The sequence below is a fragment of the Enhydra lutris genome, unplaced genomic scaffold (assembly GCF_002288905.1).
Source record: "Enhydra lutris kenyoni isolate GAN:26980312 unplaced genomic scaffold, ASM228890v2 scaffoldscaffold26, whole genome shotgun sequence".
Lineage (NCBI taxonomy): Eukaryota > Metazoa > Chordata > Mammalia > Carnivora > Mustelidae > Enhydra > Enhydra lutris.
In genome coordinates, this window is record NW_019154110.1 from 11,399,966 (window position 1) to 11,425,783 (window position 25,818).

The 25,818-nt window shown below is 37.8% G+C and overlaps 1 protein-coding gene across 2 annotated transcripts in view; it reads right to left on the reverse strand.

Annotated features, from left to right (window-relative positions):
• The window catches only part of LOC111151464 (ubiquitin specific peptidase 32), a 219,688-nt gene that overhangs the window by 147,492 nt on the left and 46,378 nt on the right, over nt 1–25,818 (reverse strand). For both annotated transcript variants that reach the window (XM_022509471.1, XM_022509470.1), the window contains exon 2: nt 6,064–6,191. In XM_022509471.1, the coding sequence (XP_022365179.1) occupies nt 6,064–6,191 (128 nt within the window). The remainder of the gene's footprint in view (nt 1–6,063; nt 6,192–25,818) is intronic.

Below are 25,818 nucleotides of genomic sequence, written 5' to 3' on the forward strand. Positions count from 1 at the left end.
TAAGATTTTTAAAATTTATTTAACAGAGGGAAAGATCACAAGTAGGCAGAGAGGAGGCAGAGAGAGGGGGGGGGGGAAGCAGGCTCCCTGCCAAGCAGAGAGCCCATTGTGGGGCTCGATCCCAGGACCCCGAGATCATGACCTAAGCCGAAGGCAGAGGCTTAACCCACTAAGGCACCCAGGTGCCCCTGGTCATTCTTGTAATAGGATTTTGCAGAATAATACAATATATATATATATATATATAACTACTTTTAAAAAAGCATTAATAAATGCTCATTAAGTTTACACTATACGCACAGCACTCTGGGGCATATTTTTTAAAAGTCATGAAGTCTGATCATCAAGAACTACAACTTAGTTCAGAGACAAGATTTAAATGAATAATTAGAGAACAAGCCATCACTTCATAAAATGTGCTACATAGCAGAGGCAGGCTTTAGTACCTGTAAGGAATGGGAGAAAAACAATGTGAGCTGAAACTGTCAGCGGCAGCTGTAAAGAGAAAGGTAGAACGGTATAGAACAGTACTACTATATTCACCAGTCATCCAGAATTGAAATCAATCCTGAGATAGAGATTTAAGAATTTTTCGTTTAAAAAAAAAAACAAAAAAACAGTTAATGAGTAGCTACTACAAATTCACTTGCCTAGCAGATTTTGAAAATGGTGAAAACTACTTTTAAGTGAATGTGAAAATAATAGGAAGTGATTACAAATTAATACTACACGGAAATATTATGTTACTAGAATTTCTTTGGGAGGACAGAAGTTGGGGGATGGGTGGCACCCAAAAGCAGCACTGGATTATTAAGAGTTAGTGGCCTTGGTTCAGAAAAGGCCAATTTCAAGTATTACACATTTTTCATTTACTTACCCCATACTTCATTTGACTTTGTTATCTCAGTGCCCTCAAATTCTATTCATCTGATATTCTACTCAAATAATACATGGTTACTATTACAAGCAAGATCAGAATTGCATCAAAATATAAATCACACTAATCTATTCTAGAAACAATAAGACAAATGAAATCAATGCTTAAATTCCAAAAATTGTAAACTGTCATGAGTTTTTATTCCTTATCCAAAATGTCTTAGAATTTATCACAGTAAGTCTTCAGACAAAGTTAAAAAAAAAAAAATGAGAGCTCAGTTCAATCCCAAATAAATCTTTCTTTTACTCTAAAAATATACAGCTACTCTCTTCTAGAAAATAATTTAGAAACTCGCACTGCTTCTTAATTAACATATTAAGGACTAAAGTTACTTTTTAAGTTCATCATCCTTTTCCACTAAGATTCCAAAAATACCTCCCCCTTACTTTTCAAAGATATGTTATTACTTTTACTTTAAAGGAATACACTGATTAACTAGGGAATGAAGTTCTCTCTTTATCCACAACTGGCAGCTGAAATGGTTCCTGTGGCTTTTCGTATAGAGATAGTGGCATTAAAGTAATGCAGTTGTGCCTCAAAACATTAATTTCAGAATCTCACCAAGAGTGGGTGACCCCCTTCACCCAAATTTAAGGCTGAAGCTCTCCACAGGATTTTAAGAAAGGTCTCACAAGGCCATCTCTTTATTTATAAATCCAATCATTTAATTTATTTCCCTGAAGCTGTAGAATGCAGACCTCCATTCTGAGTCTACCTAAGCATTAAAACTAAATTCAAGCTTCAAAACTACCTGTGTAGACCTATAACTTTCATTTTATTTAAAATGTAGCATTTCTCCTTCAAAAAATAACTTTGTCTCTGCAACTATGAATTACACTAATAAATTCTCTCCCATTCCCAAACACACACAAAAGCTGGTAAAGTCTATCTACTGACCTATCTTTGAGAGATGGCTAAAATAAAACACAAGCTGAATGTTGAAACTGCTCCAAAACTGAGCTTAAATGAGGTTCACTCATCCTTTTGAGACTACGGTATGAGAAACTATAAGGATTTCCTTTCCTGAGAAAAGACCAGAGATTAATTAAAGATAAAAGTATTTATTAGCTCCTTATCATATTTCACAATTTACACAATGTATTATACTTACTAATCAATATCCACACGCTATTAGTACCCATCCTCACTTAAAATAAGCCTATGTCAGTAAATAATATGGCAAAAAAGGCTAATATCATCACTAACAGTATTTACAGAATTCATGCATTTTAACACTATCGCAAAAAAGGTTAATATCATCACTAAAAGCATTTACAGAATTCATGAGTTTTAGCACAGTGCTAGATTTTACACAAAAAAGCGTCAACTACAATGGAACTGAAACTTGAAATTATCATTGTGGACTTTACAATTTAACATTAAGATCATTCTTGTAAAATAATAGTTTAATTATTCTAGCCAGTGAAGACTCTTAACAGAGAGTCCAAAGGACAGAGCAAGATTCCTGAAGCAGTTTTGGGTGAAATCAAATTTATGAGAGATTCACATAAAGATGATGTTGCACGGAGTTCCACTTCTACCTTCGATGTAAAGTATCTGCAAGAGTGTTATTTCTAACTTAAAAACCAGAAAAAGACAAATAAACTATCATATTACAATATTTCTTGAGCCTGTCAGAGGCAATGAAGTAGCCTGACATCCCAGGAAGGACAGATTCCTCCAAAACACGAGACGCATGAATTGCCTCTCCAATAGTAAAACACAGGAAGAAAATGCAGCTGCTACACATGTGAGTAAGAAAAAAATCAACCAGAATTTTAACAAGTCTATTTTCTGTTTCTATAGAGTTGGCTATTCTGACCATTTCATAAAACTGGGTTAAAAAATGGGTCTTCTGGGGTGCCTGGGTGGCTCAGTGGGTTAAGCCGCTGTCTTCGGCTCAGGTCGTGATCTCAGGCTCCTGGGATAGAGTCCCGCATCGGGCTCTCTGCTCAGCGGGGAGCCTGCTTCCCTCTCTCTCTCTGCCTGCCTCTCGGTCTACTTGTGATCTCTCTCTGTAAAATAAATAAATAAAATCTTTAAAAAAAAAAAAAAGGGTCTTCTGTGTTTGACTTCTTTGACTTAGCATGTTTGTCCATGCACATATCAAAAAACTACATTCCTTTTATTAACAAACAATATTCTGTTGTATGGATTTACTACAGTTTGTTCAGCCAATAGACATCCGAGTTGTACAACGAAACTTATAAAGCATTTAAAAAAATTAAAAATTAAATGCAAAAATTCCTAATTTCGTAAGTCAGAAAACTTAAAATATTGTTAAAATGGCAATACTCCCTAAACCAATTTACAGATTCTATGCATCCCCTATCAAAATCCCAGGTGCCTTTTTTTGCATAAATTGACAAGATGATCCTAAAATTCATATGTGCATACAAAGGACCTAGAATAGACACGACTTGGAAAAGAAGATTAAAGTTGGAAGTTAGAAGAATAACGTGTTTTGGGGGCACCTGGGTGGCTCAGTCAGTAAAGCACCTGAGTTTGGCTCAGGTCACGATCTCAGGGTCTCAGGGGATGGAGCCCTGCACTGGGCTCCCTGCTCAGCAGGGAGCCTGCTTGTCCCTCTGCTCCCCCCTCACTCATGCTTGAGAGCGTGGCGTGCCCGCTCGATCTCTGTCTAGTAAAAAAATAAAATCTTAAAAAGAAAAAAAAAAAAGAACATGTTTTGACTTCAAATCTTCTACAAAACTAGAGTAATCAAGAAAACATGATACTGATTCAAGGAGAGACACAAATATCAATGGAAAAGAACTGAGAGCCAGAAATAAAACTTTATGGTCAACTGATTTTCAACAATTTTAACAACAGTGACAAGACAATTCAATGGGGAAAGAACAGTCTTTTTTAACAAATAGTACAAAAGCTGGAGAACTACTTGCAGAAGAATGAAGTTGGACTCCTTATCCCATACATAAAATTAATACAAAATGGAAGAGACCTAAATTTAAGAGCTAAAACTCTTAGAGGAAAAACAGAAAAATAAATCTTTATGACCTTGGGTTATGCAATGATTTATTTATTTATTTTTCTTTTTTTGGAAGGGAGGGGCCATGATTGCTTAGATACAATACCTAAAACACAATGATAAAAGGAAAAATAGGTAAGCTGGACTTCACCAAAATTTAAAAGTTTTGTGTTACAAAGGGTACCATCTAGAGAGTGAAAAGACAACCTACAAAATGGGAGGGTATATGTGCAAATCATGTATCTTATAAGAGACTTGTATCTAAAATATATAAAAAACTCTTATAACTCAATGTATACATGTAAATCTTTATATATGATCCAGAAAGATAAGTGAGACATTCTGACTTAACTTTTTCCCAGTACCATGAATTATATTCAGTCTGACAGTTTTGACTTTAAGAAAGGAGTTGAAGGGAGACAAAGGCTGAAGGTATTATATATTTGAATTTGGAATATTTTAATTATTATGGACTCAGAGGACCCTTCCTCATCTGCCAATTTGTATTATCTCATACACTGTTAGTTATATCCTAAAATAAAATAAATTCCAGAATTTTATATACAGGCATTTAAGACAAAAAGATTGAAAGAAACAGGCAAAAGAACTCATACTAAAAAAAGAAAACCCAATATAGTATTAAGAAAAAAAGTTAACTTTGGGGGCGCCTGGGTGGCTTAGTGGGTTAAGCCTCTGCCTTTGGCTCAGGTCATGATCTCAGGGTCCTGGGATCAAGCCCCACATGGGGCTCTCTGCTCAGCAGGGAGCCTACTTCCCCCTCTCTCTCTGCTTCCCCCTCTCTCTCTGCCTGCCCCTCTGCCTACTTGTGATCTCTCTCTCTCTCTGTCAAATTAAAAAAAAAAAAAAAAAAAAGTTAACTTTGTCATAAATCCAAAACAATGGCAGAGGTACATAATTTTACAAAAAAATACATTAAGGAGAATTAATGCAACATATATATCCCCACCCAAAAAAAAGATAAAATCTAGAAATGTAAACTCTGTATTATGTAAACCACAGGTTTGAAAGCACACAACCCATGTTAGAAATAGAAACTGTCACTATGGGGCGCCTGGGTGGCTCAGTGGGTTAAGCCTGTCTTCGGCTCAGGTCATGATCTCGGGGTCCTGGGATCAAGCTCTCTGCTCAGCAGGGAGCATGCTTCTCTCTCTCTGCCTGTCTCTCTGCCTACTTGTGATCTCTGTCTGTCAAATAAATAAATAAAATCTTTAAAAAAAAAAAAAAAAGAAAAAACCTGTCACTAATTAAGAATGGTGAATTATGGGTGGGGGTACCTGGGAGGCTCAGTTGTTAAGTGTTTGCCTTTGTTAAGTGTCTGTCCTGGGATAGAGCCCCGCATCAGTCTTCCTGCTCAGAGGAAGCCTGCTTCTACCTCTCTCACTCCCCCTGCTTGTATTCCCTCTTACTGTCTCTCTCTCTCTCTGTGTCAAATAAATGAGAATCTTAAAAAAAAAAAAAAAGAATGGTGAATTATGGTTCTTTGTAATATACTAAGCTTTAATTCCTGTAATTTTCAGTGTTTAAATTAACGTTTTCAACGTTTTATTCTCATTGCACATTTGGAAAGACAAAATGCATATCTGTGTATGTAGCTATAAAATAGTTAACTTACTATTTTTAGAAAGGGTATATTTATATCAACTTAGGACATCTTATCTCTACCTAAAATTTTTAGTAGAAATTAAATGTCTTTACAGGTTCCAATAAGCTAGTGTTTCATTTACAACATTTAATTTTATAGAATTAATTTAATGAGGATTTGCTCTATGGAAAGATTTTAACACAAAATTTTAAAAACATACTCCTAACATAAAATATATATGTCAGAATAATGAAGTTTATATGAATAAGAAGTCAGTCACACAAATGGTCCCATGGTTACAATCAGTGGCTACTGAAGCTCAGAAGAATAAAAACAGCAGAACTATAGATCCGTATTACTCCCATTTGGCCTTGAAAAACATAGTCATACTGACATCTAAAATAAGACCTGTTTACCTACTCAGGAAAAAAAATAACTGTAGGGAAGATTACACATGTTAAGACCAGAAAGCTCCTCAAGAACTCAGGCTGGTGGACAACCATCTCAAAGGAAAACCGAGAATACAAAGATTACCTCAGCAACTTTTGGAGGCACTCCATCCCCAAGCACTTCCCTGATGAAGCAGTGCTGGCCCATATAGTATGAGAGTCCACAGGTCCGCTTAAAGGCATCTTTCAGTCGTTTCAGCTCTACATCTGTAACTGCAATTCAGAAATTGAAGAGGGTAAGAAACCAGAAGGGAAAAGAATTCTCTCAAAAGCTTCATTTTTTTTAAAGTAAGAGTTGGCAAGAATGTGGAGAAAGGGAACCCCTGTGCATTGCTGGTGGGAATGTAAATTGGTGTAGCCACAATGGAACATTCCGGAAGTTCCTCAAAAAATTAAAAACAGAAATACCGTATGATTCAGCAGTCTACTTCTGAGTATTTCCCCTCACATACACACTTCTCAGTATCCAAAGAAAACAAAAACACTAATTTCAAAAGACAGATGCACCCCTATGTTCACTGCAGCATTATGTACAAGAGCCAAATTTTGGAAGCAACCTAAATTTATTTTATTAATAAAAATAAATGGATATGGGGTGCCTGGATGGCTCAGTTAAGTGGCTGACTCTTGATTTCAGCTCATGTCATGATCTTGGGGTCCTGAGACCAAGCCTCGTGTCGGGCTCTGTGCTCAGCATGGAACCTGCTGGAGAGTCTCTCTCTCCCTCTGTCTCTGCCTCTCCCCCAACTCACACTCACGTGCCTGCGCGTGCGCTCTCTCTTTCTCTCTCTCTCAAAATGAAGAAATAAAATCTTTTAAAAGCAGATAAATGGATAAAGATAAGAGGTGTGTGTGTGTATGTGTATACATATATCTACACATATACACATGCATATATATGCAATACAGAATATTACTCAGCCATGAAAAAGAACAAAATCTTGCCATTTGCAACAATTTGGATGGACGTCGAGGGTATTTATTCTAAGCAAAATAAGTCTGACAGAGAAAGACAAATACTGTAGGATTTCACTTATATGTGGAATCCAAAAAAACAAAACAGAAACAGACTCATAAATACAAAGAACAAACTGGTGGTTGCCAGAGAGACAGATGAGGGGATGGATAAAACAGGTGAAGGGGATAAAGAGGTACAAACTTCCAGCTATAAAATAATTAAGTCACGGGGATATAAAGAGCAGCACTGGGAATACAGTTAATAATACTGTATTAACATTGTATAACAAGCACTCATAATGTATATAAATGTTGAATCACTATGTTGTATACGTGAAACTAATAAAATATTGTATGCCAACTATACTTCAACTTCCTTTGGGATAAAAATTGTATTATTTATACTCCTTAAGCACTTATGTATCCATATGGAGGACACGCTCCAAGTTTAGCTTAGATTTTGTCATCGTTTACAAAGAAAGTAATCTATGAATTGATTATTCTAACAACCTAATTATTTTTAGACATCCACTATCAAAAAAATTACCAAGTCATTATTTTAGACATTTTGAAGACTTTTTTTTTTCACCAATTAGAACAGTATCTGTCTATAAGGACAAGAAAAATACTTTTTAATATTATGCAGTCAGTTCAGGGATCATAATGGAGATACAGATAGGTACATAAAGGTAGGTACCTTTAGTCCATGCTGGAGGAAAGAGAAGACTTTGGACAGAGAGGATGATTACATAAAAATATAAAGGCTAACCAAAGCAAAAGAGACAAGGGTATGCCAGGCAGAGATGACAGTTTGTTACGAAGTACAAGGATGAATGGAGTGTATGGAATTGTATGATACTAGAACAAAATAAACAAGGCAGGGAGTAGTAAACTATAAACCTAAGGTGGAAGTCATTTGACCAAGTCATAGAAATTTTGCTCTGTCATAATATAGGAAGGGATATAGTCAGACACAATTCAGATACAAATTCCATGCAGATAGGAAACAGGACACAGTCAGATACAATTCAGACAGTCCATTCTACTAGTAGTATAGAGAAGCAAAAAGTAGACTAATACAAGAAGAAAAGGAGAAGCTACATCTGGGAAAATGTCTATGAAGAAAAGTCAGTAGAACCTGGAGGCTGACTGAGAAGCAATCTAGGATAATATTCATGGTTCTAGTCAGGGAAACTTGAAGGATGGTGTTATCATGTAGAAAAGGAATGTGAGGAAGAAAAGATGATAAACTCTGGTAAGGATATACTGTATATGAAAAACCCTAGGAAAATTCAGTGGGTTTTTACAATTATGAGTGTAAAGCTTAGCTGAGAGGTTTGAAGAGAGTCATTAGCATATAGATGACAATTAAAATCATAAATAAGCACAATGAGTCAGAGACAAAACTGTAAGAAACCAATGATTACAAAATCTGCAGAAAAAGAAAAATACTCTAAGAATATTGATAAGGAAGAGTTAGAACAGGAAAAACAAGAAACTATAGTCTCCAAAGGACAAGAAAAAGAAACTGGTCTACAGTTTCACACAAGGCAGAAAGGACCAACAAAATAAGGACCGAAGAGTCTCTGGGACATATATTACCATTCAATAAATGTTTGTAGTAGGGAAAGAAACATGGGTCTAACCATTTGTAGGGCAATGATAAGAAAATAAGAACTGGGGCGCCGGGGTGGCTCAGTGGGTTAAAGCCTCTGCCTTCGGCTCAGGTCATGATCCCAGGGTCCTGGGATTGAGCCCCGCATCAGGCTCTCTGCTCGGCGGGGAGCCTGCTTCCTCCTCCTCCTCTCTCTCTCTCTGCCTGTCTCTCTGCCTACTGTCAAAAAAAACTAAATAAGAAGAAGAACTAATACTTGAATAAGTAACTAGAGAAAAATGTAAATACTACATGCTTAATTCATTAAAAAATGGAGTCATACTATTAACATCCTCAATATACTCATTTTTTTTCCCCTCATAAGAATGCAAAAGCGAGGGGGGCCTGGGTGGCTCAGTCAGTTAGGCATTGGACTCCTGATTTCAGCTTGGGTCATGATCTCGGGGTCATGAGATCAGGTCCTGTGTCAGGTGGAGGCTGCTTGAGATTCTCTCCCTTTCCCTCTGCCCCGCCCACGATGTGTGCACACTCCCTTAAAAAAAAAAAGAATGCAAAAGTAAAGAACAGAGCAAAGCTCAATCTCATGAACTATGGTAATGGTAAAGAAATTACTTCAGCTACTGAAATACATATTTCTTCAAGATGGCTGATTGCATTAACAGCTTTACTAATAAATTAGAATGCTCACAGTCTAGTAGAAGAGATAAGAAAAACCAATCATTGGGATATAAAATGATAATCTCATACACTGTTGGTTGCAGATCATTTGAAGAACTATTTAGTAGTACATTTAAAAAATAGCAGACTATTGACTAATGAACTTATTCATTTATAACATGAGAAAATGTATGTAATAAGCTTTTTAAAGCACTTATAAAAAGCAAGTGATGTCTATCAACACAAGACAGACTAAGTTACTGTATATACTAGAAATAGAATATTAGATACTGCCACAGATCTGTACTTACTGAAAATAAACAGCACTTTTATTTATTCAAAATAAACCGACTAACAATTGGCTCATACGTAGACAAGGAGTACACACATAAAAGCGTTCGCTTTTGTACAACTGAAATTTTGAAAACCTTAAAAATGAGAATTTAGGAGGGCTGCAATCCCAGCTGGGTCATTCCTTATCCCTGGAACCTTCTGTAAGATGGCAGTTTGAAGACTATGTACCTTACTGGGTGGCTGGGAGAATTCTGTTCACTAATGCAAACTGCTCAGAACAGTGCCTGAGTTATAGAAAGCAATCTAAATGTTATTTATTGTGGCTGTCATTATCATATATGTGTGATGAGAATAGCCTCCTATAACTGCTGTGAGAATAACATGAAATAAAATGAAATTATACCATAATACTTCCAATACTCTTTCTAACAGCTTCACATACTTTTATTTAAACTAAAGTGCCTAATGAATATAAAGCATGTAATAGGTGAGGTCTACTACACCCAGACATTCAATAAATGGTACCTATTTTAAAAATTAAATAACAAAAAAATAAAAATTTAGGCAGATGGAAAATAGACTAGGATCAAGCTTAGTAAAATTTTAAAGTAGGAAAACATAACATTAATGTAGTTATTTTAGTTTTAGAAAGAAAAAACAACTTCAGGTAAAAAATGGAAAACTAAACACATTTTTTAAAAATTTATTTATTCAAGAGAGGGAGAGTATAAACAAGGGGAGCAGGAGGCAGAGGAAGCCACAGGCTCCCCGCTGAGCAGGGTGCCTGACACATGGCTCGATCCCAGAACCCTGGGATCATGACCTGAGCCGAAGGCAAATGCTTAACTGAGCCAAAGGCAGATGCTTAATCAACTAAGGCACCCACGCATCCCTGAACGCATTTTTTTTTTTTAAATCTCTTCTCAGGTGCAGCTGTGTGGTTCAGTCAATTTACTGTCTAACTCTTGATTTCAGCTCAGGTCGTGACCTCAGGGTCATGAGAGCGAGCCCCATGTGGGGCTCCATGCTCAGTGAGGAGTCTGCCTGGGATTCTCTCCCTCTCCCTCCGCCCCTCCCCCTGCTCACACTAGTGCTCTTTCTCTCAAATAAATAAAATCTTTTTTTAAAAAAATCTCTTTTGTCTCTCTAGACTTCACTAAAACTACAGCAAGAATAAAAGGATATACATTCACAAGGACAAAGGGAAGAGAAAAGTGAGGACCTAAGAGTCAAATTTTTCTGTGACCATCAAGTGTTTGGAGGAGTGGTGACCGATCTATGCAGACCAAAGACTTGAAACCTAAGCACTAGCAGTTGAGAAATATGAACAAGAAGCAAACTAATTTACCTATTTTACCCTATTCAGAGCACCCCAAAAAAAAGGCTCAGGAACTGATGGTACCAATTACCACCAAAGGCAGGAGTGGGAGGGGTAGGTGGTAATAGGGGGGTATAAAGAGAGACTGACTGGTTGAAAGTCTGTATGAAAAGTGGTTAGAGGGACGCCTGGGTGGCTCAGTTGGGTTAAGCAGCTGCCTTCGGCTCAGGTCATGATCCCAGCGTCCTGGGATCCAGTCCCACATCAGGCTCCTTGCTCAACCTCTGCCTGCCTGTGCTCGCTTTCTCGCTCTCCCTCTCTCTGACAAATAAATAAATAAAATCTTTAAAAAAAAAAAAAAAAAAAAAAAAAAGGAAAGAAAAGTGGTTAGACCAGACCCTCAGGTCTAACCTTGAAGCATGACGTAGTCAGGCACAAGCCACAACTTTCACACAAACCTTTTAGATATAGATATATATTAAAAAACCAGAGATACATTCTCTAAAGCATCTGAGGTAGAAAGGCTCCATATATGGAAACAGCAGGTTTACCTGAGAGCTGTAAGAATAATAAGGAATGAAAAAAAGGTAAAGATTAAGTGAGCATCTGTATTCCTTGCCCTACTGAGACATAGGTATCACGTAGGCAGAATAAATAGGATTCTTCCCCAAAGAAAAGTAAATGATAGCAGAACATATGCCTACTGCTACTGACATGGAGTGAGAGGAGATTCTATTCCCTCCTTAGAAATGGCTGGGTTCGGGGCGCCTGGGTGGCTCAGTGGGTTAAGCCGCTGCCTTCGGCTCGGGTCATGATCTCAGAGTCCTGGGATCGAGCCCCGCATCGGGCTCTCTGCTCGGCAGGGAGCCTGCTTCCTCCTCTCTCTCTGCCTGCCTCTCTCCCTACTTGTGATCTCTCTGTCAAATAAATAAATAAAATCTTTAAAAAAAAAAAAAAAAAGAAATGGCTGGGTTCCCAACTAATTACCCAACAGGAAAATCCCACAAGTCAAGTGACAACATATACTTACTTATCCTATAACCCAGCAATTCTACTCCTTGTTATTTACCCAAGAGAAATGAAAATACTGTACAAAAATGTACACAGGAGTTGTATTAATAATAGCCAAAACACTAGAACCAACTCCTTTGTCCATACACAGGTGAATAAATGTGGTATATCCATACAATGGAGTAGTATTCTGCAATAAAAATTAAGAAACTGATTCACGCAACATAAATGAGTCTCAAAAGTGATACTGAGCAAAACAAACTAGGCACAAAAGAACATACTATATGACCACATTATATGAAAGTCTTTTTTTTTTTTCTTAAAGATTTTATTTAGTTGACAGAGATCACAAGTAGGCAGAGAGGCAGGCAGAGAGAGAGAGGAAGGGAAGCAGGCTCCCCACTGAGCAGAGAGCCCGATGCGGAGCCCAATCCCAGGACCCAGAGATCAAGACCCGAGCCTAAGGCAGAGGCTTTAACCCACTGAGCCACGCAGGCACCCCATTATATGAAAGTCTTAAAGAGGCAAAACTAACTATGGTGGCAAAAACAGTGACTGACCAGTGGTGGAGTAAAGGGTGTGTGGGTAGAAATGTAGGGAACAGACCACAAAGAGGTAGGAGGGAACTCTTCTGAGGTGATGGAAATGTTTTATACATTTGCCTGGTGTGCTGATTACACAAGAGAATACATTTGTCAAAACTAATTAAACTGAGTACTTAAAATCTGTGCATTTTATTGTATGTAAATTACATTTCAATAGAATGGACCTTTAAAAAAATGAATAAGCAGTCAAAGAACATCAAATATTGAGGAAGATACCAACAAGGAAGGTACCAAAACAAACAAGGGTAGTTAGCGGAGATAACAGAAATAATGAAGAAAGAAGAAAAAAACAATACTAAAACCTCCAAATATTCTTAGAGAAGGATAAAAGGAAAATTACATCCAAATAAGCACTATAAAATATAGTAATGAGAAAATAACAATAATCTCTTGGACCCCCTTCCCAGCAGCTGTAAGAGAATGTTCCTCATCAAAATAAGGGGATAAACAAAAGAAAAGGGACCTGGAAAACACTGACTCCAGCATGAGAGAGGTAAAGGATGGCTGATTATGATATGACACCCCAGGATGACAACTACACAGTAGGCCTAGAGGATAGGACTAGATTAGAAATGAAGAAGGGTTCCAGAAAAAAAAGAAAGAGAGCAGGATGGTACAAGTGATACATCTAACCACAGTGGGAACAGCTTTAAGAGGTATTTCACCTTCAAAAAATAAATCTCAAGGATGTTTTACTTTAGGTTTCTCTTAACAACCTAAAAAAGAGAAGAGAAGCCTTTCAAAGTACAGTTGACCCTTCAACAATACAGGCTTGAACTGCATGGGTCCACTTATACGTGGACTTTTTTTTTCAATAAAGACATTGAAAAATTTTTTAGAGATTTGCAATTTGAAAAAAATAGATGAACTGTACAGCCTAGAAATATCAAAGAAAATTAAAAGGTATGTCATGAATGCATGAAATATATGTAGATACTTGTCTACTTTACCATTTACCAGCATAAAATATACAAAATTAGAAAAAGTTAAAATTTATCAAAACTTACACACACTTACAGACCATACTTGGTGCCATTCTGAGAGAAATGCACACAAATGTAAAAATGAGGTATTAAATCATAACTGCATAAAATTAACTGTAATACATACTGTACAACTGTTAATAATTTTGTCGCCACCTCCTGTTGCTATTATAGTGAGCTCAAGTGTCAGAACATCTGCTTAAAATACCGTGTGGTGCTAATCATTTCTTCATGAATAGTTAATCTCTCTAGTAAATTGTGTATCACAGTAAAAAGTGATCTCTCGTGGTTCTCATGTATTTTTCATCACGTTTAGTGCAAAAACCTTGAATATAAGCCTTGAATATCACCAGGGGGCCCATAGGAAGTACCGCTAGTGAGGCTGGAAGTGCTCCCAAGAAAGAGAAAAGTCATATCATTTTAAGAAAAAGCTGAATTGCCTGATATGTACCACAGAGTGAGGTCTGCAGCTGTGGCTGCCCACTATTTGAAGATAAATGAATCCACTGTAAGGATCATTATTTTAAAAAGGCTGGGGTGGGGGGTAGATTCGTGAAGCCTCACCACATCTGTGCCAGCAGGAGTAAAAACCTTATACTTTTTGTGAAATACCTTTTTATCTCGTACTGAAAATGCAGCTTTTATGTGGGTGCAGGTTGTTAATAAGAAAGGCGTACCTGTAGACTCTAACATGATTCAAGAAAAATCAAAGTCACCAGATGACAACTTATGGCAAAAGGAAGATGAAGGATCTAGTCAAGCTGAAGAATTTAATCCCAGCAAAGGATGGTTTGAAAAAAGAGGTCTTCCTTAAAACATGTCAACAAGGGGACGCCTGGGTGGCTCAGTGGGTTAAGCCTCTGCCTAGGGCTCAGGTCATGATCTCAGGGTCCTGGGATCGAACCCTGCATCAGGCTCTGCTTCTCTCTCTCTCTCTGCCTGCCTCTCTGCCTACAGGTGGTCTCTTTCTATCAAAGAAATAAATAAAATCTTTAAAAAAAAAATATCAACAAGAAAAGCAGTTTCTGCTGACCAAGAGGCAGCAGATGAATTCCCAGATGCCATTTAGAAAAATCACTGAAGAGAAGGATATCTGCCGAGCAAGTTTTTAATGCAGATATAAGTGTCCTATCCTGGGAAGGCAGGGGCACACAGGGAGGGTAGAATGCCGCAAAGAACATTTATTGGTAAGGAAGAGAAGCAAGCACCGGGATTTAAGATAGGAAGAGAAAAGCTAATTTTACTGTTTTGTACAATGCCTGGGTTCAAGATGCACTTGGGTTCATGGTGCACTTGGGTTCATGGTCAGGGCTGCCCTTATCTCTAAAGTTGCTAACACCTGATGCTTGAAGGGAAAAGATAACCATCAGTCATTGGGCTGTACAACAAAGTCTCTCCACAACCAAAACCCCCCCATTCTGTCAATGCTCTGTCCCTATAGTCAGAAGTATCTTGCCAGTAAGGGTCTACTTTTTAAAGTTCTTTTGATTCTCATCCTTATTAAATTTTGAACACTGGACCCTGTGGCCAGGATTGCTATTGTTGCTGCTCCTGCCACTCAAACCACCTATGCCAAATGCTTCTGCACAGTTCCAGCCTCTGTATCACCAGGTCCTGAGTCAGAGTCTGGCATGTGGTCAGCTGAGTGGTGGAGCCATAAGGAGTCATGTCCACCTGCAAGAATATCAGGGAAATTGGGTCTTCCCCTCTAATGGATAGAGGTGGTCTCCACCCCAATCAAGATCCTTTAAAAAAAAAAAGTCTTTAAGTGTGAAATCCCTTTACACAGGAAGAGGGGTACAAATTCTTGGGGTGGACGCTGTGATTGAGGAATGGAAGAACGGTAACAAATTTCAATTTTTGGAGCAGTGATCTCAGACTAGAACTTTATCTGGTACATCATAGGCACTCAGATTTGCTTAGACAAATGAGTGACTAGTAAATCACATTTTTCAAATGAAAAAATACTTTTGATATTGAACAATGCCCCTGGATGCCCAGAACCCTATGAGTACAACACCAAAGGTGTAAAAGTGATCTACCTGCCCCCAAACACAATGTCTCTAGTTCAACCTCTGTATAAGGAGGTCAGGTCATAAGAAGTCATAAAGCTCATTACATGTGGTATTCTTTGGAAAGGATTGTCAATGCTATGGAAGAGAACATATTAGAGAGAACCTCATGAAGGTCTGGAAAGATTACACCACTGAAGATGCCACCACTGTTATAGAAAAAGCAGCAAAAGCCATCAAAGCCTGAAACAATAAAATCTGGCTGGAGAAACTGTCCAAATGTTGCAGGTGCCTTCACAAGATTTACAAAAGAGCCAATCAAGGAAACCATGAAAGAGATTGTAGATATGAAGGGAAAAAAAAAAAAAAAAAAAGTGGGGGATAAAGAGTTTCAAGATAGGGATCTTGGAAAAATTCAAGAACAAATAGACACCACACCAGAAGCACCAGAAGGCAGAACTTGACGGAGACAATACAATGGAGATACATGTTTCCAAACCAGTGCCAGATGATGAGAAACAAGATATAAAAGAAGCAGTGCCAGAAAACAAATTGACATTAGACAATTTAGCAGAAGGATTTCAATTAGTCAAGACTATTTTGAATTCTCTTATGACCTGGACCCTCCTATGATACGGGCACTAAAACTAAAGCAAATAGTGGAAAAAGGATTGGTACCGTTATCATGCTGACATTTCTATATGATGCTTTAAAAAAACGAAAAAGCAAAAAAAATCGGGCAGAAATTACAATGTATTTCCATAAAGTTCTACCAAGTGTGCCTGCCTCTTCTGCTTCCTCTACCACTTCCTCCACATCCTCTGCCTCTACCACCCCTGAGACAGCAAGACAACCCCTCCTCTTCCTCCTCCTCAGCCAAATCAATATGAAGACAATGAGGAAGACCTTTATGATAATCTACTTTTACTTAATGAATAGTAAGTAACTGTCGGTCAAAATTAAAAAGCTTATCTTGTGTATGTGTGTTTCTTTGTATGAAAATCTAGTAACTGTATGGCAAGAACTGTCGATGATTTTGTCATCATCAGCTAACTATTCATCATGTAGAACACCGTGTACAAAACTCATATGGAAGTGGATAGCCTATCTTTATGTATGCATGACGTGAATGATATTTTTTTTAAATTTTTTATTAACATATAATGTATCACTTGCCCCAGGGGTATAGGTCTGTGAATCGTCAGGCTTACACACTTCACAGCACTCACCATAGTGAACGGTATTTCATATAAAATCAGTAATGTGTTAGTTTTTACTGTTTTTATGACTTTTCTTTAAAAGAAGTATGTTATTGATACAGTATGCTTCTCTCATAATTGGAGACACTGCATTATCAGACTATGATCACAGGTATGTTTTTTAATGTGACAATGAGTTATGAAAAGGACTATAATAATGGACACCATGAAAACTGTATAATGATTCATTCATTAGACTAACTTCATTAGTTTAAGCTACTATGAAGCAAATGGATCAATAACACCAGGTTACCATAAAGCAATCATATTGCTGCTTCTTCATTATCAATGTATGAATTGTTAAGCCTGTAAATATGAATTTCTTTTTCACATTATCTTTTCATTTTTGATGCCTACTGTTAGTAATACATATAACATCTACAATGTTTTGTATTATACACAATAATATTAATGTAGGTACTCACAGTAGATTCATCTTGTAAACATATGACACAAACTTAAAATATCAATAAAAACAGTACAGTGTTGTAAATGTTATTTCCTCTTCCTTGTGATTCTTAATAATGTTTTCTCTAGCTTACCTTAAGAATACAATATATAATACATATAACATGCAAGATATGTGTTAATTTACTGTTTATGTAATCAGTAAAGCTTCCAGTCAACAGCAGGCTATTAATTGTTAAGATTTTATGGAATCAAGAGCACCTGGCTGGTTCGGTGGATACAGTATGTGATTCTTGATCTCGGGGTTATGAGTTCAAGCCTCACATTGGGCAGAGATTACTTAAAAAAATCTTTTTCGGTAATCACAAGTTTTATGTGAATTTCTGACTGCCCAAGGGGTCAGTGCCCATAGCCCCCAAGGGTCAAGGGTCAACCGTACACCTGTAACATTCTGTCATGAGAGTTAAGAAACCATCCAGAATCTTATTGAAAGCTATAGGGACAGAACCATAATCCCTCCTCAAACAGGAAATGTGAACAGAAGACAACAACAAGGAAACACCAAAGGTAAAGATAGAAGGGCAAAATATTTTTTCTCGTATCAAAAATGATTTTCAGGGGCACATGGGTGGCTCAGTGGGTTAAAGCCTCTGCCTTCAGCTCAGGTCATGATCCCAGGGTCCTGGGATCAAGCCCAGCATCAGGCTCTTTGCTCAGCGGGGAGCCTGCTTCCCTCCTCTCTCTCTGCCTGCCTCTCTGCCTACTTGTGATTTCTGTCAAATAAATAAATAAATCTTTTAAAAAAATGATTTTCAGGGAAATTTAACACAAATCTCATCACAAAAAAGCCCTGGTGACTTCAAGACGTCTCAGTTTTTAAAATATTTAGTTGCTGAGAATTAGCAATTCACAATTAAATAACAAGATCCAGTAAGAAAAAGAAGTACTTGATAATCACTTTCTGACTGTAGCACTGAAGAAGCAAAAGCAATTACACAGAAAGGGCCAATACTGGACCAGAGATAAAACAAAGACTATGGTATTCACTAGTGAAACAGAATCCTTCCAGAAAGACCATCTTAAAATGCAAAACATAAAAATTAAAATATTACAAGCTATTGAGCCCTTACTTATCATATGCCCAAACACTGTGCTATGCAATGGGGAACACAAACCTAAAAATAATCAACTCTACCTTCAAGGAATTCATGGCTAAGAGACAGATTCATGAATAAATAATGACAATATAATAAATATAAAAGACACAGCTGGGCACAGAGGAAGAACACCTAAAAAGAGAAGAAGAGTGCTTGCTCTAAAACTACACTAATAAGTTGGGCTCTAAACACAACTTACAGCAAAACGGACAACTAGCTACATCTAGTGATTACGTCTGTATACTTTTTTTAATCTTTTTTTTTTTAAGATTTTATTTATTTGACAGAGAGAGCAAGCAAGCACACGAGCGAGCAGCAGGATCTGCACACTGAGAGAGTGGGAGAAGCAGGCTCCCCTCCAAGCAGGCAACCTGATGTGGGACTATGATCACAACCTATGTGGGACTATGATCACAACCTGAGCCAAAGGCAGATGCTTAACCGATTGAGCCACTCGGGCACCCCTACTTCTATATACTTTCTATAAAGGTCTTCTTATTGTGAATTCCTCTTACATTTGATCATATATAGCATGACATTCTAAAAACCTATCTGACCTATAATAAACCTAATATAGCAATATAACCAACAAAAACAACCTAACCACCAGTTATAATCGTGTTTTTAAGAGAAAACTGTAGTATTCTATGATAAGATTTATAGGTTATACCAACTGACTGGGACTAAGTTGACTGGACTTGAGTTAGTTGTGATGAGAACAGATAACTAACTTCAAGAATTCCCCCACGTGCTTTCAGGCCATCAACCTCCTCATCTGGATGAGAAAATGAAAAGCTCTCAGGCATAGACAACAGGGCTAGCCATAAATCTGTGCTTCCTGGATACCCTACCATCCCAGATTTTCCCATCCTTTCTCATCACTTAGTTTCCTGAGCAGGGCAAAAGCAACAGTGTACTTTGGTGAGCTAAGGGAAGGATGCTGAATTCACTCCAGGTAGCAGTCCATGTCCTGCTAAAGGATCACATAATCAGGGCAGTGGGTGCTAACAAGAAACCTATGCTGCTTCAATACCTCCACTATTTCTGAATCACATTTCATCTGATCCTTTACCAACATTATCAATACAAATTATCTAAATAAATGGAAATACATGCATAATTGCAACTGAAAAGGCCAGAAACATTAGACATCGCCCCCACACCTGACTATTCTAGATCTGACACCAGAAAGAAAAGCTGTATGAATAAAAGTATTCTGTAGCTCCTTTGCTAAGGAATAAAAGTTCAAGCATAATGGGAATTACTGGAGAAAGAAAGAGTGATAGAGCAAAGCTCAAAAACTGAAATACTTACAGGGAGGAGGAGGGCAATTTAAGTGAGGAAGTGGGCCAGGTGTGGTATATGGAACCCTAGAGACCACACATCCTCCTATAGGGGGTAGGTGCTACTAAGTTCCAGGCATTTGCTACAATGTAGCAATGAGGAAACCAAGAATAAGGGGGGGGGGTGAGTGAGTGAAAGAAAGAGACAGAGAAGAAGAGAGAGAGAGCTCTCTACTTTAAAAGCACTGACAACTAATTTTTTAAAAAATTTAAACAGCATGCTGTCTCAGTATGTCTGTCCAGCCAGCTGCCAGTTTTAACAAACTCTGGCCAAATGGTTAACAAAATATACATGTGTTTAAACTGAACAAAGTCACTTACTGGGGGTGAGAACACAGGCACGTTATTTAGTATCACTGCACTTACTCTTCTGTAAAACGGTATGTATGTGGACTTGACAAAGACAGGAAAATAATGAATGTTCAATAAATGACAGTCTGGGAGGACAGGATTTCTAGCAGTAAAGAGGGTGTACCCTATTCATTCTATAAAATTATAAACAAAATCATCCTTTGTAAAATAAATTCTGCTATCAACCTTACATAAAAGAAATCAGGAGTCACTTGGCATTAATAGATCAAAAGTTCAATCAGGTAAATCTGGCTATATTCACTGGCTACAGGCTGCGCTAAACATAATATTTACTTAAGGCATGGGTACAGTCACTTGCTATACTTTATCTACAAAAGCTCCTAATCACAAAAGCTCCTTGAACTAAAGTCATGAAGAATTCAACATGTACTCATTTTAAAAATAAGACTACTTTGTAACAGACTGAAGAATGGGGCTTCTTTGATATAAATCATACATACAACACAAGACTAGTAGAGAGTTCACTAAATCCAGGACTTCTCTAGAGGGAATTTTTAAATTTGTTTATAAAATACAAACAAGAGCAGAAAAAACATTTCAGTTTTATCTAGCAGTTTCTGGTTACATAATAGTAATTCAAGCATATTCTGAGTGGCCTATATGAAACAACATAAAAACTAAACAGATGTGTACTTCACCTAACATACTGACAACAGTGTGTTGGGTTCTATGGGGGATGATACAAAGATAAGGTATTGTCCTTGGTAGCGTTTTTTTTTGTTTTGTTTATTTCCTTGGTTTTAAAAGCTTAAAATCTGTCAATAAATACTTGAGTCCTATTCTGGTGAGTGAAAGAAAAAGAAGGTATAACTTTTTTAAAAATAGGAATTCAAGAGGCACCTGAGTGGCTCAGTCAGTTAAGCCTCTGTCTTTGGCTCAGGTCATGAACCCAGGGTCCTGGGATTGAGCCCCACATGGGGCTCCCTGCTCAGCCCCAGGGGAAACATACAGTTCCCCCCGCTTGTGCTTCTGCTGATATCACAACCCTGCCCAGATTCAAGGGGAGCAACCACAGACCCCACTTTTCATGGGAGAAGTGTCAAAGTCATATTGTAACAGCAAGTGGGATAGGATATTTGTCACAGCCATCTTTCAAAATTATAATCTGCCATGTAATGAACACTAAATATTTGTACCAGGTTTTCTTTTTTCCCACAGCCACTTGAAGAACACAACATCATATATTCCCCTTTTAAATATTTACAGATCTTTGCAAGACAAGTTATATACATAGGTACTAAAGAAAATAGTACTTGGCAAAAAAGAAGTCAACCATACCACTCTCCTTCAAGAATACTCAACTATTATAGTACATTGCCTCTAACCAAAAATAGAGCTAAACGGAAGATTTAAACTTCCAAACTAACATCTTAGAAAAGGTACAAAATTGAAAGGAAGACAACAGAGGAAAAGCATGTGATCTGCTACCCAACTGGGAGAGATCAGAAGCCCATCTGCACTACATCTAAGGGCACTATTTCAGAAACTGGAAGCAACTTAGTCTTAGAGGGTAAAAAAGGGAGGGAAAGGAGACTGAGAATTATCTTTCCAGTAAGAACTTCAGCATCTAAGATCTACAAAAGAGAAGGAAGGAAGGAAGGGAAGGAAAAGCAGTCCATGGCAAAAGGATAAGAAAAAGTAGGCTACCTTCCAGTGACTCCCTGATCTGAGGCTCTAGGGTCTGACTATCTAGAGCATTTCTTCCTCAGTTTAAAGGAAAATTTTCTCTTTTCCCTTACTCAACATGACTTCTATAATGAAGTATGACTTAGCAAGGCAATGGATATACTGTCCCTGGAAGTGAAAATCAAAAATGCAACAGAGCTTTTAGTTAAAGTTATAACCATTTTGTCATAGATCTTTTTTTTTTAAAGGGTAGGGCGAAGCATAATCTGAAAAAAAAAAAAAAATCCATTTACGAAAATTCATTTACAAAGCAGAGTTACCAAGACTAATTCTAACTTTGTCTTAAGCAATAAATATCTTCATATCATTCAACTAGGGAATTCAGAAATTTCCCTAATTATGTTGTAGTTTGTATATCCTAAATATTATCTGCAGTTCCTACAGGCAGTTTTTAACTACACGTGGCTTTTAAGCATAACATTCTTTCTTTTTTTTAAATTGTGTTTTTAACTGATTTTTTTCAACAGTCATTTATTAAATGCTACTATGTATCAGTCACTGTAAAGATGAATAAGACATAGTTCACACATTCCAATACTTCAAATTTCAGAAGGTAAGATTGGCACACAACCAAATAACCATTATACCAGATAGGAAATGTTATGTTGGAAGTAGTAAAATGGAGTCCCAAAATAGGGAATGATTAATTCTGAGATGGTGACTAAGAAAGGCTTCCAAGAGGTGTTGCTTCTTGAAATGAAGGGGTTCACTTAGAAAAACAAACAAAAAAAAGGCCAAAGGGTATTCCATGCAAGGAAAACACATATAAAAGAATAAAGAGGGGCACCTGGGTGGCTCAGTGGGTTAAAGCCTCTGCCTTCGGCTCTGGTCATGATCCCGGGGTCCTGGGATCGAGCCCCGCATCGGGCTCTCTGCTAAGCAGGGAGCCTGCTTCCTCCTCTCTCTCTCTCTCTCTGCCTGCCTCTCTGCCTACTTGTGATCTCTCTCTGTCAAATAAATAAATAAAATCTTTAAAAAAAAAAAAAGAATAAAGATAACACACACACACACACACACACATATAACACATACATATAACACATATAAAAAAATAAAAATATAACAAAATTTGCTAAAGCGTAAGACTCCTTTAAAAAACTCCAGATAGTTAGTAATGAATGTCCTTTTGCTTTTGTCTCTTCCTCCCACCTGGAACTCAGAAAGCAATGCCCGCCTCTGCAGCAGCTCTCTTACACAACAAATGAACCTGAAGTTATAAACCATACACAATAGACAGTAAAATCAAAAAGTCAGAAAAAGCTCAGATGACCATAAAATTACCATACAATCTTGGATATCCTATCTCCAGAACTGTATGTGATTCCTATATCTTATTTAAGAAATTTTCTGTTCAGGGTATGCCTAGGTGGCTCAGGCTGTTAAGCGTCTGCCTTGGGCTCAGGTATGATCCCAGGGTCCTGGGACTCAACTTCTCCCTCTGCCTGCCACTCCCCCTGCATGGGCTCATGCACTCTCTCTCTGACAAATAAATAAATAAACCTAAAAAAAAAAAAAGAAAGAAAAGAAAAATCTTCTGTTTAAGGGCGCCTGGGGGGCTCAGTCAGTTAAGCATCTGCCTTCAGCTTTGGTCATGGTCTTGGGGTCCTGGGATGGAGCCCCACATCATCCACCTCCCCCACCTGCTCATTATCTCTCTCTGAAATTTAAAAAAAAAAAAAAAAAAAAAAAACTTAAAAAAAAAAAAAGAAAATTTCTGTTTAATATTCAACCAAACTTAATCCTAACTGATAGAGGTATCAGGTCCAAGCATATGGAAGGACACTCTTAAGCTATTTCTGAGTTTTAAACAAATAAGTAACAAACAGATTTATTATGTTCACACTCATGTTAAGATGTTAAAAAGATTAGAAAAAGGCCACACTAGCAGCACGAAGACAGAAGACCAGCTGAGAAGCTACTGCACTCATTCAGACAAGAGATGAGAGCTAAAGACAGATTCAAGAGACATTAAAATTGACTGTAACAGGGTTCAATGGGTTCAAAGGATAATTAATTAGCTGTAAAAGGACAGAAAGAAAAGGACAAGAAAGAAAAAGGATCTAAATGTCTGCTTGGTCCTAAAGTGTATTCAGTGTCACTGATGAAGATAAAGTCTACGAGAATTTGAATATTTTACATGGTATTTACATTTCCGTTGGGGACTAAGTGTATGTGTCACTCCCAAAATTCATAAGTAGAAGCCCTAACCTTCGGTGTGGCAGCATTTGGAGTTAAGAATTACTGTTAATTGAAGTTACAAGGGTGGGGCTGATAGGATTAGTATCCATACAAGAAGTAACACCTGGAGAGCTGATGTTTCCTTCCCCCACACCCTCCTCCCTGCTTGCAGACAGGATAACGGCCTTGTGAAGACTCAGAGAAGCCATCTGTAAACCAGGAAGAGCGTCTTCACCAGAAACCAACCCTGCCAGAAACTCAATTTTGGACTTTCCAGCCTCCAGAACTGTGAGAAAATAGATTTCTGTTGTTTAAGCTATCCAGTCTATGATATTTTGTTATGGCTGCCTAAGGTAATACAGAATTTGGTATTGAGAAATTGGGTACTGCTATAAGAAACACCTAAGAATATCAAGTGGCTTTGGAACTGGGTAATGGGTAGAGGCTGGAGGGGTTTTGAGTTGCATGCTAAAAAAGGCACAGAGCTGGCTCAGTAGGAAGAACATGCAACTCGTGATCTTGGGACTGTGAGCTGGACCCCCTCACTGGGTACAGAGATTACTAAAAATAAATAAATAAATAAGCTTTATATATAAAAGGCCTAGATTGCTGTGAAAGGACTAGTGATAGAAATATGGCCCTCAAAGGTGAGAAAGAAGGTGAAGAAAGGTTAGAGGTCAGAGAGAAGAAAGCCACAGAGAAGGTCCCTACCATCCTAAAGAATATTTAAATCATGAACAGAATGTTGGTTAGGAATATGAACATTAAAAGACCATTCTGGTAAGATATTAGACAGAAATGAGGAACATGTTATTGGAAATTGAAGGAGAGGTGACACTTGTTTCCTTGTTTTAAGCAACAACAAAAAACAGCAAAGAGGGGCACCTGGGTGGCTCAGGTGGTTGAGCATCTGATTCTTGATTTCTGCTCAGGTCATGATTTCCATGTCATGAGATCAAACCCCACATCAGGCTCCACACTCAGCAGGGAGTCAGCTTGAGATTCTCTCTCTCTCTCTCTGTCTCTGTCTCTCTTGGCCCCTCCCCTCACTTATGCTCACTCACTCTCTCCCCCCTCTCAAAATAAATTAAATTTTTTTAAAAAGGCAAAGAACTTGGCTAAACTGTGTTCCGATTCTAGTGTTTTGTAGAAGATAAAGCTTTGAGTGACAAAATTGGATACTTAACTAAAAAGATTTCTAAGCAAAGTGTTGAAGACCTGTTTTGTCCTTACAGCTTTTAGTATAATGTGAGAGGAAAGAAAGAAAATGAAGGAAATGTTAAGCAGAAAAGATCTAGAACTTGAAGATTAGGAAAATTCTCAGCCTATCTATCCTGCCAAAATGATAAAGCTTATTCTGGAGGAACACTAAGGGTGTGGCTGAACTATGTGATAAGGAGATTAGTATGGGTGTGAGCCACAAATAAATCAACCACCTCAGCAGAAGCCAGGCATAAAGATGGGAAAATAGCAGCAGAAATCCAGCCAGCTGAGACACTAAAGGGAACAGGAAAAAAAAAAAAATGGTATGCAATGAGACAGCTGTAAGACTTCCGGGATTCTACAGAATGAGACAAGAGAGGTATCCAGCTTCAAACATGACTTATCCTTCAAGAAAAGAGGAGACTGACCCCAAAGAGGATTCAGAGATGGGAGGACTGCCACTCCCACCACAAGGTCCAGAGGACAAGTCTGGCTCTTCCTCAGTTTCAAAAGGTGAAGTCTCTTTGGTTTGGGAGTAGGGAACCAAGATGCCACCACCCAATACCTTAAGAGCAAGGTAAATGCCCAGTACCTGCGAGCAGGGTTGCTCCACAGAACCATGAAAGTGGCACTGACTCTCCAGTGGGCCTGGCAGGCAGCACATTGAACCAAAGAGGATTGTTCTCAAAACATAACAACTAATGGAATTTGCCTTGCTAAGTTTTGGACTTGCGTGGAACCTTCACCTTTTTCCAAATTCTCCCTTTTGGAATGAGAATGTC